This window comes from Ischnura elegans, chromosome 10 (genome assembly GCF_921293095.1).
Source record: "Ischnura elegans chromosome 10, ioIscEleg1.1, whole genome shotgun sequence".
NCBI classification, from domain to species: domain Eukaryota; kingdom Metazoa; phylum Arthropoda; class Insecta; order Odonata; family Coenagrionidae; genus Ischnura; species Ischnura elegans.
Genome location: NC_060255.1, coordinates 65816303 through 65832288, shown reverse-complemented (window position 1 = coordinate 65832288; position 15986 = coordinate 65816303). Strand labels below are relative to the sequence as shown.

Sequence of the window (15986 nt, the reverse complement as noted above, 5' to 3'; positions counted from 1 at the left end):
AAACATTTACAAAGCAAAAAGACTTGAAGGGGTGTTAAGGTTTTGCAGGGATGATTAAATTGCTGTTGTGGAAAGCAGTTCTCTCGAAAAGGTGATAGCTAAAATTTGCAGAAGACGGAGAGGGCCATATTTCAAATCGTTGCCTGGAGGCTGGTAATCCCATTTCTAGAGGTCTCTGACGATGAAAAAGTATATAAATGATGCATCTCAGCTGCTTTTGGACCCCTGAAAATCCCCATATACTTGTCAAATGTACTCTGCCTAGTATTTATTTAAATAATCATTTAAACTTGAGAATTTAAGCTAAAGATCAAATCTACAATCATTAATGACACAATCGCATATATCCGGTCTCCGGCTAGGGAAGGTACTCAAGTGCACCATGAACCACCTTGTTCAAATTTTTCAGTTTGAAAGAAAATGAAATTTTTAGAGATATCTGTTCTTATTTAAGCATCCCACGGACCTTAGTTTTGGAGATTTTATCGACAGAGAGTACTAGTAAAACTCTGAGATTAGTACAACCTGCGATACTACAATTTGACATAACAATGGCAATATAACCCATTTTGCACTCTTTTCAGAGCCTAGCAATGGAAGAAGTTGCTGCAAACGTGAATGCGAGTCTCTTCGTATTAATTTTGTGGTGTGCCAGTCAGTCTTTCTGTATTCATTTTGTTCTTTTCTCTCTCAAATGTTAAGCTAGAGAAATTAAATTTGGTACATTTAGTGTGGATTATTTTTTCATATACTGGTTGTGGCTCTGGCATTTTGGCAGTTGATGGAGGAGAGAAAAATTGTTGATTTGTTTTTAGAGGGAGAGACAAAGGAAGCCATATCCTCGAGAATATGCAACAAGGGCGCAAAATTGTGCGAGCCGTGTAGCAATGATTCCTGCCGTTTCACAGTCTACATATTTCATTTTAGGGAGACAACATACGCTGCCAAAAGATTTACTGAAATCAATAATGTATTACTTAATTAATATGTTAAAATAAGAAAAGACCACTGCAGTCATAAGTTGGAATACATAGTTATATTAGAAAAAAAATCATGACAAAACTTGAAAACAAATGAAGAACAACATGGTTCCAAAGATCAGTTAGAAAGACATCATTGTGTGGAGGGATCAATTACTTAAAAAACCACCATTCAATTGTTTCTTATTTTGTGGGCCTGGGGGTGGAATACATTTTATATTGCGAAACTTTGGCTTAAAAGAGTTGTTTTTAATTTATTTTGACCAATACTCGCTATCTCGGCTGATTTATAAATGAAGAGGTCGATAACAAGAAGACTATATATGATAAAATATTGATGAGTATTCATTCCCTGACCGGTTTAGGGAACTGCTAGGGATCTAGAAGAGGCTTAAAGCGATCATAAAATTTAGTGTTGTCGTAAAAGGGCCCTAAACACCCAGGCAAAGACTATAAATATGGCCCTATTTTTTGTATGTGATACGAAAGCTATGCGATGAGACAGATATGATATTTTCCCCATAAATGCGTATGTATAATGGTATAAAATTTTCCTCCCCCTCCTTGTCAATGAAAAGCAACTCGGGTGCGGCACTCACTAGGGCCTTGTTCACCTGTTGCCGCGCCTTTTCCTCCACCACTACCCGAACTTGCTCCTGCGACCCCTAAGCCACCCTCCGTGTCCGGGCTGGGTTGCGCCGTGGTGGCTGGCAACCGCGCCGGCGTCGAGGGGTGCGGTATCTCTGCAACGACACAAATAAACACCAAAATGGAAGCTCATATGAAAGTCATTACGAGCGGGAGAAAGTTTGGAGACGCGTAGTATTTAGGAGGCTGTGACCAAGGCACGAGGCTAGAAAGTTGATTCTGTTGTAGGGTGCTCGGGTGGTATGCGGGTTAACTATACCTACGGGTAAATACCGTATTCTCCTCGGGTTTTTTTTCCACATTGTTTCATTTTTGAGGACCTGGAAATGCCAGTTGGGAGCCGGGCGAAACTACTGCCAAAAAAATCAACGCGGCAAAAACCCGAAGAAAATACCGAGGAAGCCTCCATAGCAAACCTATTGATAAATATTCGTCAATTCTCACGCATCGGGAAACCATGAATTGCATTAAATAAGCAATAAATTCAATTTGAATAATGGTGAAATTTGTACTCATCGCTGCTTTTTTACCGAAACGACCGCAGTTGTAATTGCTTAAGGGGTGCTCAGGTGGTATGCAGGTTGACTACACCTACTGGTTTATATCGTATTCTCTTCGAGTTTTTGACACGTTGTTTCATTTTTCAAGACCTGAAGTAGCCAGCTGGAAGGCGGGCGAAACTGTTTATGGTGAAGTTTAAGTATAATTGCTTAATGTCCGTAGACGTTTTTTTCAGAAAAATTTAAGCTTTAGGACACTGGTGGTATTAACAGCGTTGAAATACATTTATCATTAGATATCATTATTATACTTCGAAAATAACAGGAAAAAGTGTCCGTAATATATAAATCCCATTCGGTGACTGATCGACTGATTTATACTAAATCCCGGCCACTTCCAAAAGAGTTGGAGAGTTTAAAATTTTCAGAGATGTGGGGAACCAAAAAATGATTTGAAGTTAAACTCCGTAAACCTCGATTTTCCGCCTACTTCCCCCTCAAAATATTCAAAATTTCGAAAATAACTGTTTTCCGTATACGCCCACGGCCGACGGCCTCCGACGACCAGACTATATAGAGGTTATTCACCATTGGTAATTTCGGATTGTAGAAAAATTGACGTTTCATTAGGTGTGTCTATTTTATGTCCATAAACCACCCCAGTAACATGTAATGTAATCCACAGTAACATGTCCTCGAAGCGCCTCGTCAATATCCTGCGGTATTAGGCAAACCACCGTCATAAGGTTTATTGACTCTTCTATGGGAGACAAAAAGTTTAATTTTGAGTACTTTTCATCCCTGCAGACTCTTGTAGTGTGTGGAAAACTACACGAAATAATTAATTCAGCCTAATAGTCTTTCGGAGACTTCAACGGTTGTCTGGGAGCCTCCTCTGGATACGCAATTCATGTGACATAATTTTGGAAAATATTTTCATTATATCCCCGTTATCTTTCATACGAAGTTTTCTTCCTCAATGTTTCACGGCTTTAGTTAACAAAAAATGGATGCAAAGCGCAATGGAATAGGTGAGTGCGAACTTCGAGTTCCGAACATTTCACGGTAATTTTCCCGTTCATTTGAAATCGACTAAAATCCACACTAAGTTTTGCAATAATTTGATTAGGGTCCGCGACAATTTTTTTCTCCGAACGCAGATATCTCATTGACATATAGGTATTGGAATTTCACTCTCATTGCTCTATAAGGACGATATACTGCTAACTTTTGTTTTCTATTATAATGTCTATTATTCATTATTACTATTATTTCTATTATTAGCTAGCCATTAGTCAAAACTAAAAGTATCAGATGTACCTAGCTTTAGGATGGCTACTAATTGTACACTCGCAACCAGTAGATGCGCATGATCATCCACAAAAAATGGCTGCCATGTTGAATGTGTAAAAGTTTTTCTTTCTTGCTTTTTATTATGGATACTTACACATTGGTGAAATAACTCGCAAGTTTACTTCCGTTGTGGCCGCCTCTATACGGGATTTATCAACTAATCATCTCAAGAGTAGAAAAATGATATAGTCATACCAATTGCTATTTTACCTTCCTTATAGTTGCCTATTAACGTTGATAAATCCATTTCATTGGTTTTTCAGTTGTAGCTCTAAATGCAGCAATATTTCAACTGAAAAGTTGGCTATTAATTTAAAAAATTCATTCACCCAAGAGAAGCTAAGGGATATTAGCACAGTGAGAATTACCACTTTAGCCTTTATGTCACTGTCTCTCTTTCTATATCGTATGAAATCTATAGCATTGAAGCTTCTACGTGATATTATTCTTTTTGGGGCCAGCAACTACTTGGCTATGTGATGTATTTTTAAAAAGGATCATACATCTGTCAATGGGCTTGTACACGGAGTTATATTAAAACCTGTTAAGCATAATATTTATAGCACATGTCGATTTGAAAACCTACAATAATACACTACATAAATACTTTATAATAATTGTGAGGTGTTGATTATTAACGGTGCCATGAGTGTAATAGTCTTGATTTGATATAATACTGAACGTAAGGAATAAGGTAATTAAGGTTGCTGTAGTTGCTGCTGTTGCGAATGAAAAAAATATTTTCCATTGTAACGAGTGATATTAAACCGAATAAACTAACGAGAGGCTAATGATACTAGGAATTAAATAGAGCATAAGGTTAATGAAAATGTCGGTGGTTAAAAAATGTAGGCAATAGAGCTTTAGAAAATGGAAAAAAATCTGTTCTCACTAAAAGGTCCTAGCTTGATACGTATTTTTATTAAATTTGCGCAGATATGAAATTTAAGTGTTGCATACGGTGATGCTAGCGTCGCTGGGTCTACAGTTGATTTTGTAGTCATGCCCTCGCTCATAGAATGCTCGGCCGAGAGTTAAAATGGGAATAGGATTAAAACAGCTACGGGAAAATTAATTTTTTTATTCTTATACACCATCTCATCATAAAATCGTATTTGGTCCGATGATAATGACGAGATAAATCGCTAACGAAGGCTATGATTTATGGCGTATTTTAAGAACTAGCATTTCATGAAACTCTTCCATTCGATGGATTTTTTTCTTGCATGTATTTTTATATATTAGTTACGTATTAAATTACGCAATCTTAATTTAAACGATTAAAACTAATTTTCTAATCTTAGCTATAATTTTCAATCAAAGCTAATTGAGTAACTTGAGATTGCGACCAGAGAAAGGGAGGAAAATAGCGAAAGAAATAAAACAGCCGCAATAAAAAAGTATTTTTAGAGATTTCATAATAACGGTAAAAAGTATATCTGGAGGAAACGATATTGTTTAAATATTCCTACAACAATTCAACGAACTCCTGAACCTCGTTCAATGAATAAAAAGGATCGCCAAACATATATTAATTTCATAGAATTGCCATAAACAATCGAAAATCTAGCATAAGAGCTGCGACTCGATTTGTTGCAAGATTTCTGCAAACGAAAGTACCGTCATAGGCCGTTCCTCATTGGATTACGTACCCAAGAAAAGAGAAACGAAATCTGCCGTGATAACTGAAAGCCTCGGTAGTTGATCTTGATTCCTTTCCTTTCCAAAGTAATAGGCGCCATGATCCCCATCCATATTGTAAGCCCTTGAGGGCGAATGATTAATTGCTTTTTCTAATACGTGGCCAAAAAAATACCCTTTACTATTCCACCGCTTTCTTTCACTCTTTGTTTTCCGCGACGTGTTTCCGTCGCCATAAATCATTCGGAGGGTTGAAAAAAATTTCCACCTGTCCAAATGGGAGAAAAAAGAACCACAACAGTTTCGCTTAATCATTGTATACATAATTAAGTTTAATGGAGCGAAGTGATTCATTATCTTTGGAGATCACGGGGAGTCAAATTGCATTCATTGAAGGACGAAATAATGAAGCAAATGATTAACTGATCATTGAGTCAGTGACCCGATTAACAATTGAATAACACAAGTCAACAACTCCTTAACGAGGTAAAATAGGAACTTCCTGACGCTCTCAAGAGTATGATGTACGGATAATGGATGGAATGTGAAAACTTCAATGGACTACTCCAGCTCGCGATATCTTCACGCAAAGTATTTTCTTACAAAAAAGTTACGTTAATCGTTTACGATTCAGAGATAAATGATGAAAGCGCATCTAAAAATACAAAAAATACCAACTGATTACAATAAATTCAGATGTTTTTGGTGATATTATTAGGTTATAACGAATGTTAAGAATACCTACTGAATGAAAATCAAAAGTTTCTCTAGAATAGCGGGATAGACTAATCGAGTAATGGAGCTGAAAATGTGAAGTAGCTTGAATCTATCAACTATTTTGTAAAACGATAACCCAATCATATTACTGTGCAAAGATAGGCATAAAGATACATAAATACAAATCCAGCCATACTTGTATACAAATTTGCACATATCTTTAAAATGAAAAGTAATGGACAACTTTAAGCATATGGATTACACTATTAGAATATTTCAAACTGGTAGGCATATCCACGTAACGGGTTCAATCTTTTCCTATGCAAGTGAAATTTTTGGAAGATTTTGGAAATCTTTTACGGCGAGACACTTGTACAGAAATATTTGTATTTTTCAACAGTTCTGATTTAGCTTATGTTTATAATCTTACCATCGTAATAATGTTTGCTCCTTTTCTCGGAGATTGGCTCATTATTTTTGATAAAAAATTACAAACGCCGAAGATTTCTCCAGGAAAATAAAATTTTGTGAAACATAATGTTTTGATTCATTTTTATTGCAGGTGTTTTAAAAATTTTGTCCTTTAAATTTGGATTCATTGACTTATAAGAAATTATGTTGGATTTGCTAACGGTTCCGCATTGTGTATATACAGCATTTTTTAATTATAATGGTAATTAGGTGCAGAGTTTCACCAGGTGAGGTAGGATATAATTTATATTTAATATGATAATCATAATTTCTATCGACGAGGTTGTAGGCATTTAAAAAATCTGTATTAATGAATTGTTTTTGTAAGCAGTAAAGGTAGATAGTAATTTCTTAAGGCAAGTTATATTATGTCAAAGTCACTGGAAAGTATTTGTATATCTGGGCTGAGTTTGTAGTAAAAAGGTGTCACATAATAATGTTCGAGTAGGAATAGGACAATAAAAAATGTTGGCAAAGGTATAAAAATCTACCTTCTTCAGAATGGTAGAGGAAGATGACTGTTGTTTATAAAATAATATACAATTTTCAGAGCAATTCATGAAAGGAATGGTAAGTCGCCGGCATTTGTTGAAGATAAACGACAAAAAAATACACAGGCACTTTATACTTTGCCAACATATACTTTATTGCACCTACTGTGATTCCAGCGCTTTCATTGGATTAAGTGGCCATTTTTTGAACTCCATATTTAATTTTTACATCGGAATATTACTCGAGGTACCCCTCCAATCATGGTAAAAGCGTAAGAAAATTTCATCTTCATCCAGTTCTGAGTTATCCCGAAAATTTCAGCGCTCTAATTAATAAGGAAGGGATCGAAATTTCAGTTGCAAGAGTTTCCCCGGAAGGATAAACAAGAAAGCGAGTATATTAAAACGTGATAATGAAATGCATTAAATGAGCACATATCTTCATACGCGTACATAGATACATATAACTATAATCCGTAAAAGCTTTGAAGTTGGATAAAATTGTAAAAGGAAAGGAAAGTAGAAAAAATAAATTTTACTTGATAAATATGAAAAACGGACCAAACCTCCGATAAAATAAGAAAATAATGGCGTGTTATCGGTTTTCTACGTTACGGGATATTTTGAAATTGTTTTCTTATTATTGAAATCCCAAAAGACAATTGGAAAGTGAATTTAAGGGTAGCAAAGAGGACCTTATCTGAAAAATAATTTTATTCCTGGTAACGAAAAAAAAGGCATAACATAAAAGTTTCGTAGATAGAATGGACATTGGAAATTCATTAGCCACTGGCTTACCAATGGTATTCCCACCAGGATATACAATAATCCCACCGGTCGAACCAACTTCGTGTTGGAAACAAAATTGCGATAATTTCTTCACAAAAATGAACTTTGACATTAAGTTCCATCCATAAAGCTAGGATTCAGGATATGCTCATGATAGTTTTGACGAATACGTAGATATATGAATGGTAAACTTCAGGCTGCGTATTCCGAAGATATAATCATTGAACACTGCTTTTGAACAGCATAACACCCGAACATGCACAATATTTCGCTCATATATGTAAAAATGTACGCCTAAGCATTTGATCAATATTCATATTTGATTCGTGTTAAATCGTTTATTTCATAAACTATATACAAAGCTCTAACACGATTTTTAACGTCAGAGACTTAACATTTCTCCCCAATAGTCTATCGTGCTGGAGAAATATAATCACCTAAGTAGGTCTATAGGAAGAGAGACAAATCCCATATCCATTGCTTAAAAACGTGAGCATTTATGTAAGTGTCTCTCTGAAGAGCATCGTTAAATTACATACTGTAGAAAACCCAAGCAGGAAATAAGATTTAAGTAGACGATAAGTTTAAAAAAACTAAAATAAGCAAAGTTCCTGAGGATGACGCCGCTGTGTCGAAACTACCTGAAATATATATTTGTCTTTGGATTTTGATTGGTGGAACACAACAAAGTTTTTCATTTCATTAACGCTAAAAGGTAGGCTTATTGAAAATTCCTATTCGATATTTGTATCAAGTATATTTTTCATTCAAGCAATAGGTAAGCCTCAAGCAGTGGGTAATGGAGGGAGGGATCAAACATTTTTAGCCAATATTTGATGCCTCACCCCATTATGTAAGCAAAAAAAACTGCTTGTCAATATTTCCCCACGTCCTAAAGTAACAGTTTTCGATTTTTTGTACTGTTTTGTCTTTTACTTGGTGTCTGTGTGTTACGGTGGAATACTGCAATCGATTTGAAACTAGCTTCCGGTATGATAGGTTTTTGAAATTTTAAAGAAAGGTCAATTCTCGAACAACAGTGCTTGTTTTAAATTGTTGCATTTCTATCCGATCATAGCTCTAGAATTTTCAACAATTAAACATTAAATATGTAGATTAGTTCCAAAATTTGCCGCTACGCTAATGCTGTCGGTGCGCAAAATCCATGCTCTACTTGGTTCTGTCTGGAACTCCAGGGAAATTCGGAAACGATGAAGCAAGGCATATGAATATGTGTAATTTTTAAATCAAAAAATATTGAAGAATAACAGCTTATATGCTATACTTTTTATGCATGATAACACTTTGATTATATTGTGAAATCGTGCATTTTGTTCTCAGGAAATATTTTAAAACCGATTGAAAACTGACTAACTTAGAAGTAAAAGAAAAAATAAATAGCGAAAAAATGTAATTCATGTGTGTTTACGTGGGAAACGTTTTTTTTTCCTTCTGTGCCTTGTTTACATTTGATCTTTACAAATAATACAAAACATTATTTACTATTTTTGAAATTTTTTACGTTAACAATTTCACATAGTTACTCTCAGAAATCATACTATTAAAAACCTTTTGATGTTATTCACAGTAGATTTCTTCGGGGAAAAGATTACATTTTACACCATCTTAGTTGACTCCAGGCGACGCGACGGTTTGGATAAGAGTAACGCACCACACATAAATACAGAGTGCTGCACAAAATAAAATAACAAAAGGCAACTTTTTTCCATGAACCTTAATTCATTTTTGAACCGTAAATAAAATTAAAACAATTTTTAAAAATTAAAATAAAGATATTATTATTATTATTGGCAAGCGCAACGCTATTTACTCATAAGTAGTTCTTTAAAGAAATGAAAAAATACGATGGACGTTAAAACCAACTGATTAATCTATTTATTCGCTAATGATATAGGGAAGTTACCGAAAAGGATCGGGTTTGTATCGTGGCTTCCCACCGTGACGATTCGGGTTCAAATCCCAGCGGTGGTAGAGATTTTTTAGACTCTGCCCGATCCCTGCTTGAGTGCTTTGTGGAGGACACTTGAAGTGCAGCACTCTGTCCGTCGGATCGGACGTTAAGCCGTGGTCCCCTTGGCGCCTTTCGTTAAAAGTAGGCTAATACCAACGCCTTTCTTTCCACCCTTCTCTCTTTACCTTTACCTCATGGGGCATGACCCTGGCTGTCGGTCACCTCCTCCAGTCTTACGAAGGCTAGTTTTCGAAAGAGCCAATTATAAAGTGAATTTGATTTCAAGTCCTTTTGATGACATGGGACAGCGATCTCCTATCATAATTTAGGAACTACCTCCAACGAAAGAATTATCCGCGATTATTACGAAAGAGGATCCTGAAGTCGGCCTCTAAATGTGTTGTCTCGCGGATTTAAATCGGTTTACAAAAGCCGCCACTAGCAGCGCTGTCGGACAAAATGATCCGAGTTTCACGGGGAAATAAGGAAAAATTAGGGGTATTGACAAAAATTCATGCACATGATGATGTGATCTATCAAATTCATTACTTTTTAACGTTAATTCTCGCAATTACAAACAGTATAATGCAAAATATCGGAAAAAAGTGGATAGGATTGCAATCACCAAGTGGACATTTTTGAAAACCTATTAAAATGTGACCGAAGCGGTAGCAGAAATCAGCCTTCTATGGGATAGAATCCTCTATGCAGTCCCTTCGGAATTACCAACCGTCGAGTTAAAAAAATGAGCGTCGAAATTCCAATAGTAAACCCATTTTACCGGCGTCATTAACGCGGTGATGACCGATAGATACCTCCTCCGTTTGAAGAAGTTCGTAAATTGTCATGATATTGTTGTCCTACGTCATTAAGGAACTCTAAATAAAGTCAAATAAATTACTACAGCTTTCGAAAACTAAAATGGAATTTATGAAGAACATTCAACATCCTGGCGTGGTAAATTAATTAAGTAAAATTTATTCAATCTCCTACATAAGATTCCCCTTTGAAAAACGCCGTATGACCTTCCTGTCTTGTCCAAAGAAAGCTGTGACACTACCCTACCACCTTCCAGCATTAGTAAGCAACCAATGAGTGCTCACGAAATACTAGAATGTGCCTTCAAAGCCGCTTTAAAAGTCCTCATAGATATTATATTAATTGTCGTTCAGTGTGTATGGAACAAATAATATAAAATTCGACCGTGTAATACGGATCTGGCAAAGGTTTTTGTGAAATTAAGACATGGGGAAGGAAAGTATGAAATCAGTGATTGTGTAAGTGTTGCTGGAGATAATAATTTTCTGAGATGTAGCGTTTAAATACAAAACTCTACGTTGACTACAAGACTACTCAGTCACTTCATATTTATTGCATGACATTTGTGTGTGAGAGAGTGAGAGATAGAAAGAGAGACAGATTGACAGAAGAATAACAACAGTATTACGAATAAACTGTGCACAGTGATGTTTATACTTCATGCTGTCGTGTTCAGTGCTCAGAATTGGTTTCACAAGTGAATACGACTCTGGAATAACATGCTAATCATTGCTCTCACATAAACATTCAAAGCATTGATGCAACGGACATTTTTGGCGATGCTGAAATAGAAAACCTTTCACCCACTGCGTATCACTAAAACTTTTTAGACGCTCGTGAATGATAGAATGAAAGTAGATTTTTTCTCGGCAGCCATGGTAATTTATAACTGCACAACTGTGAGCGCCGTGATCGGTAGCATTTACGTACCGTACTTACTGTAAATTACAGTTAGTGTACTTCAGACCTGGTTTATCGTGGATCTATTTAATGTTAGTTTGTATCATACACTCTTTGCCTTTCATTTGGATGTATTTATTATGGCTCAAAAAAGTGTTCCAGAAAATTGAGCGGGGCCAGTAATACTCTTGGATTAAATTTGAATTTCTCTATTGCTGTATATTATTCCAAGGCCACACACATAAGCAGCGCTTTCTAAACCTCAACTAATGAAGTAGGTCTAGCATATAGACACTTTTAATTTTAAAGGAATATTCATGCAGAAAATCTTTCGTTATATTGAACCAAAAAAACTGCGCCAACATCGAAAAATTTTCCGAAATCACCAATAGGATAGTGCATAACCATGGTAATAAATTTATTAATTTATTTTCAAACAATGAAATAGCTAAGCGGAGAAAACTTAAAAAAATATCGTCCTCCACTGTGCTGTATTATACGTTCTCCTTGATTTTCCTTAAATTCTAGAAAACGCTTACATCAGAGTAAAAAACCTCCTAGAATATAGGCGCCGAAATTTATTTCACCCTTCATGTGTGTTACCTCAGATTTTTCTTTCAACAATGGAAAAGATCAAATTTTGTCCAAGACAATAAGTAGTGCCACTCATTTTATTGGAAAACTTTCCTAAGTCAGAAGACGTTACACAACTTTGTGACCGAGGTACAACTCCATATTGATATCTTTACTACGCAGGTAACATTTCAATTACGGTACGTTATATTTAATTTAGACCTCGGTTCATGCTGTACTGATACCACGTTTGGTTTTCTACTTAATAAATATAAAAAAGCTAAAAAAGTAACGCGTAAAAATTCATTAACAGTGAAAATGTAACTCGGATTCGGAACGCCTTAAAAAATATGAAGGTTTCATTGAATGCCTCCATTTTAATATATTGAAATAACCTTGATAGTAAACCCTTTTTTGTTGTTAACTTAACAGCGAAAGGACAAGAAACGAGTTTATTTTTATTTTTGTACATTGTCTGAACTTTTTCAGTTTGAGGAATGAATAACCTATTTTATAATTTTATTTTATGGAAAAACAATTCCAATAGAAGCTCATGCTCTTGAATTGCTGTTTCACAGATTAACACGATGGAATTTAATGTTAAAACAAGTTAATTCTCAAATATTTTTATTTTTAAATAAATATGAGATAGATTTCTGTCATTTAAAACCCTATAAACCAGATATTTTTTTGAAAAAGAAAACAATGTGAAGTTATTATCCACTTATTGACATTATGTAAATGCATATCGAATTTGGATATTTTTGAAAGGTCCAACAAAAAGAATTTATTGATATAGTTTTCTGAGCCATAAACCTTTAACTTTTGTGATTGGACAGCTTTTATATGAAGTGTGTTGACTCTTCCTTTAGCCGTTGAGCACAAGTACATTTCAATGAGAACTTTTTCGATTTTTTTTATTTACGTCAGTCAATGAAAGTCTCAAAACGTCAACGCTTACAAAACTTAACCGATAAAGTAGGTCTAGCATATGGAAACTTTTCATTTTAAATTGATTTAATATTCATTCAGAAAATCTTTCGTTTTATTGAACGAAAAAAATAGCATCAAAATCGAAACGTTTTTCTGAAATCACCAGTAGGATTGTACATAACCAGTGTCAGAGCAAAGTTAACGTTAAGATAATCCCTTTGGAAAATTTATTCAAATTAATGTGTGCGAATAAATTCAAATTGCAGACACTTACGGTATAGTTTGATGCTGCCATCCGTGTCACCGAGTGAATTCTTCGAAACGCACTTGTAGGAACCGAAGTCCGATGGTCCCACGCTCCTTATCGTCAGCTTCATGTACACCTTGTAAGCGTTGTCCTGCAGTATAGGCTCATATTTATCCCCTGAAAGAATAACAAAGAAAATAGAAAAATATACATGTATTGCAAGCTATGAAAATGCCCCTCTATTCAAAATCATAGGGTGTTTTGGAAAGCTTAGGATATTTTGCGTACTGCGGGTACTATTGTAAATTCGTTAGGTATCCAAAATTATCTCTATCAGGAAAAAGAAAACATTGTCTTAATGAAAATAAAATCAACGGTGTACTTGTTTGAAATGAACTACGTCTAAGTTTTTAATAGACATTTGAAATTCAGTAATATTTTCCGTTTATTATATTATTTAAAAGATTTAAAAATGATCTTAAATGGGGAAAGTTTTATGAATTGAAATGACAAGTGAAATACATGTCGTGTTTGAATTTTCTGTTTGAGGGAAATGGAGAAAGAAAATCATAGGGCGTTTTGGAAAGCGCCTAAAATGTGATATGAGGCGGTTTTGCGTTACTGCCATTATTACCCCATGGTAATCTTGTCAATTCGTTGAGTGTTAAACTTATCTACATCAGGAAAAAAAACGTCTATTTGAAAAGGAAAACAGCTGCCTACGGAAGAATTATTTTTGAAAAGAGAATTGAAATTAACATCATATTTAAGTTGTGTTGTTATTATAAAGAAAGTTTAAAAATTAACTTAATAGGGAAAATTTTATAAATAGAAAACAATTGAAATTCATGTCGTGTTTGAATTTTCTGTTCGAGGGAAATTGAGGAAGAAAATCATCGGGCGTTTTGAAAAGCGGTAATAATGTGATTTAAGGTGGTTTTACGTTCGTGCCTTTATTGTCTCATTGTGCTATTGTAATTTTGTTGGGTGCTAAAATTATCTGCCTCAGGAAATTAAAGAAAGAATTGAGTATTTGCAAATGAAATCAGCTGCGCACGGATGGATTATTTTTGGAAAGAGAGTTGAAATTCATATCGTATTTAAGTTTTCATATTCCATAGGCAAGAGGTTTAAAATGATTTTAAAGAGGGAAGAATTTTATGAATTGAAAAGACAATTGAAATTTATGGCAAGTTTAAATTTTCTGTTACAGGCAAATTGAGAAAGAAAATCATAGGGCATTTTTAAAAGAGGCAATAATATTTTTAAGGTGGTTTTGCGCTAATGCCTTCAATGCCTCGGAGTACTATTAAAATTTGTTGGGTGCCTAAAATTGTATTGTCTGTATTGCATACATGCATTGGATACAGTATTGTAATTATGTGTATTAGGTAAATAAAAAAAGAATTGTGTACTTTAAAATGAAATCAGCTGAGTAAACTGAAATTCAAGTCATATTCGACTTTTCTGTTTGAGGCAAATTGAGAAATAAATTATTAAATAAAATCAGCGATTCATAGGGAGAACATATTTATGCAGGGAGAGTTTTATTCTCTTCGCATTTAATATTGAATTTAAAATCATTGCAGAAAAAAGTTTTGAAGAGGCTTCAATTGAACGTGAAAGAATTCAATTTAGAAATTCAATTGAGTATAGAATTTCATGTCGTGTTTAAAATTACCTGTTTGGCGATGTTTGGAAGTTTGAATGAACTTCAGCTGAACATGGAAAAATTTATTCATAAAAAAATTGATTTGCGTATCATCCATTTATGGAAAACAAAGATGGATATCATATTTTGAAATTAACTTGGATAGGTATGGAGATATTAGTTTTGCAAAACAGTTGTATTGACTCCATATTTAATATTTTTATCTTAAATTTACAAATAAAATTAAGCCAAAATGATAAAGTGGCGGTCGATATATAGATTGTGTTTAAATTTATCTCGTTTAAGGCATGTATGGAAAGAAATTCACATTTTAAAATGAATCCGTATATTTGGAGTTTATCTCCGCATTTCATTTCTTTTAAATAATAAATTCGGCTGTTTCAAATTATTTCAGTTAAGCTTGTATGAATGCAAATTTATAAAATAAAATGCATTAAATTTTTATGCATAACATATACATAATATTTTTTTACAAATATTTATAACTATTTATATTTATAAATATTTAATGCAGGTTGTTTGAAATTTACTTCAGCTAACCATGCATGAATGTAAAAAAAATCAAAAGACGGGGAAGGACATTCACGTCCCGTTAAAAATTATTTGTTGGAGAGAGAAGTGTAAGGAGAAACTAAAGAGCTGAAATTACGTCATTTCATGCACACTGCCCGATAGGAAATCCGGAAAGGTCAAGAATATCATTTTACAAGTTAATTACGACAACGCGAGGAAAATGCTTAGTTTGGGAAAGGTTTAATCTGATCCGTAGGATTCGTTGAAGTATCGATCAACTTGAACAGTCCATCAGCTGGACTTTAATGAGTCCATCCTGTGTCCAATGTCTGAACTTATTCAGCGAGGCAATCAAAGCACGTGGTGAACTTACCCTGAGCAATGATTTCCCCTTTGTCGGTCGTCCAGTAGTTGATTGACTTAGGATAGGCTTCTGAATGGCATTCCAACGTCATTTCCTGTCCCTCGTAAGCCCCAACGAGCTGATTCTGGATCCATATCATGGGCGGGACTGCAATTTTGATGGCGGTTGCGTTGAGAGTTCCATTGGAAAGGAAAGAAAGAAAAAAAAGATTTAAAATATGTAGTTTTTAACAATTTTTTTTTCGAAATTGGATAATAGATTATAAAAAACGATATTTTCTTCGCTAATACTTTCGCAAATTACAACAAAAATGTTTTTCAGGCCTTAACGGGTAGAATTTCACTAAAAAAATGGATTTTTTTCTATTCCTGAAGATGAAATATTCTATGCATGCATCGATGGT

The 15986-nt window shown here is 34.5% G+C and overlaps 1 protein-coding gene across 5 annotated transcripts in view; it reads right to left on the bottom strand.

The window, feature by feature from the left end:
* Positions 1-15986, bottom strand: part of LOC124166723 (neurotrimin) — a 313058-nt gene that overhangs the window by 10652 nt on the left and 286420 nt on the right. For 2 of the 5 annotated variants that reach the window (XM_046544386.1, XM_046544382.1), the window contains 3 exons: positions 15593-15730; positions 13062-13211; positions 1580-1723 (listed from right to left, as the gene is read on the bottom strand). In XM_046544386.1, coding sequence (XP_046400342.1) covers positions 1580-1723; positions 13062-13211; positions 15593-15730 — 432 coding nt within the window. The remainder of the gene's footprint in view (positions 1-1579; positions 1724-13061; positions 13212-15592; positions 15731-15986) is intronic. The other 3 variants (XM_046544381.1, XM_046544383.1, XM_046544384.1) reach the window with 2 other exon arrangements.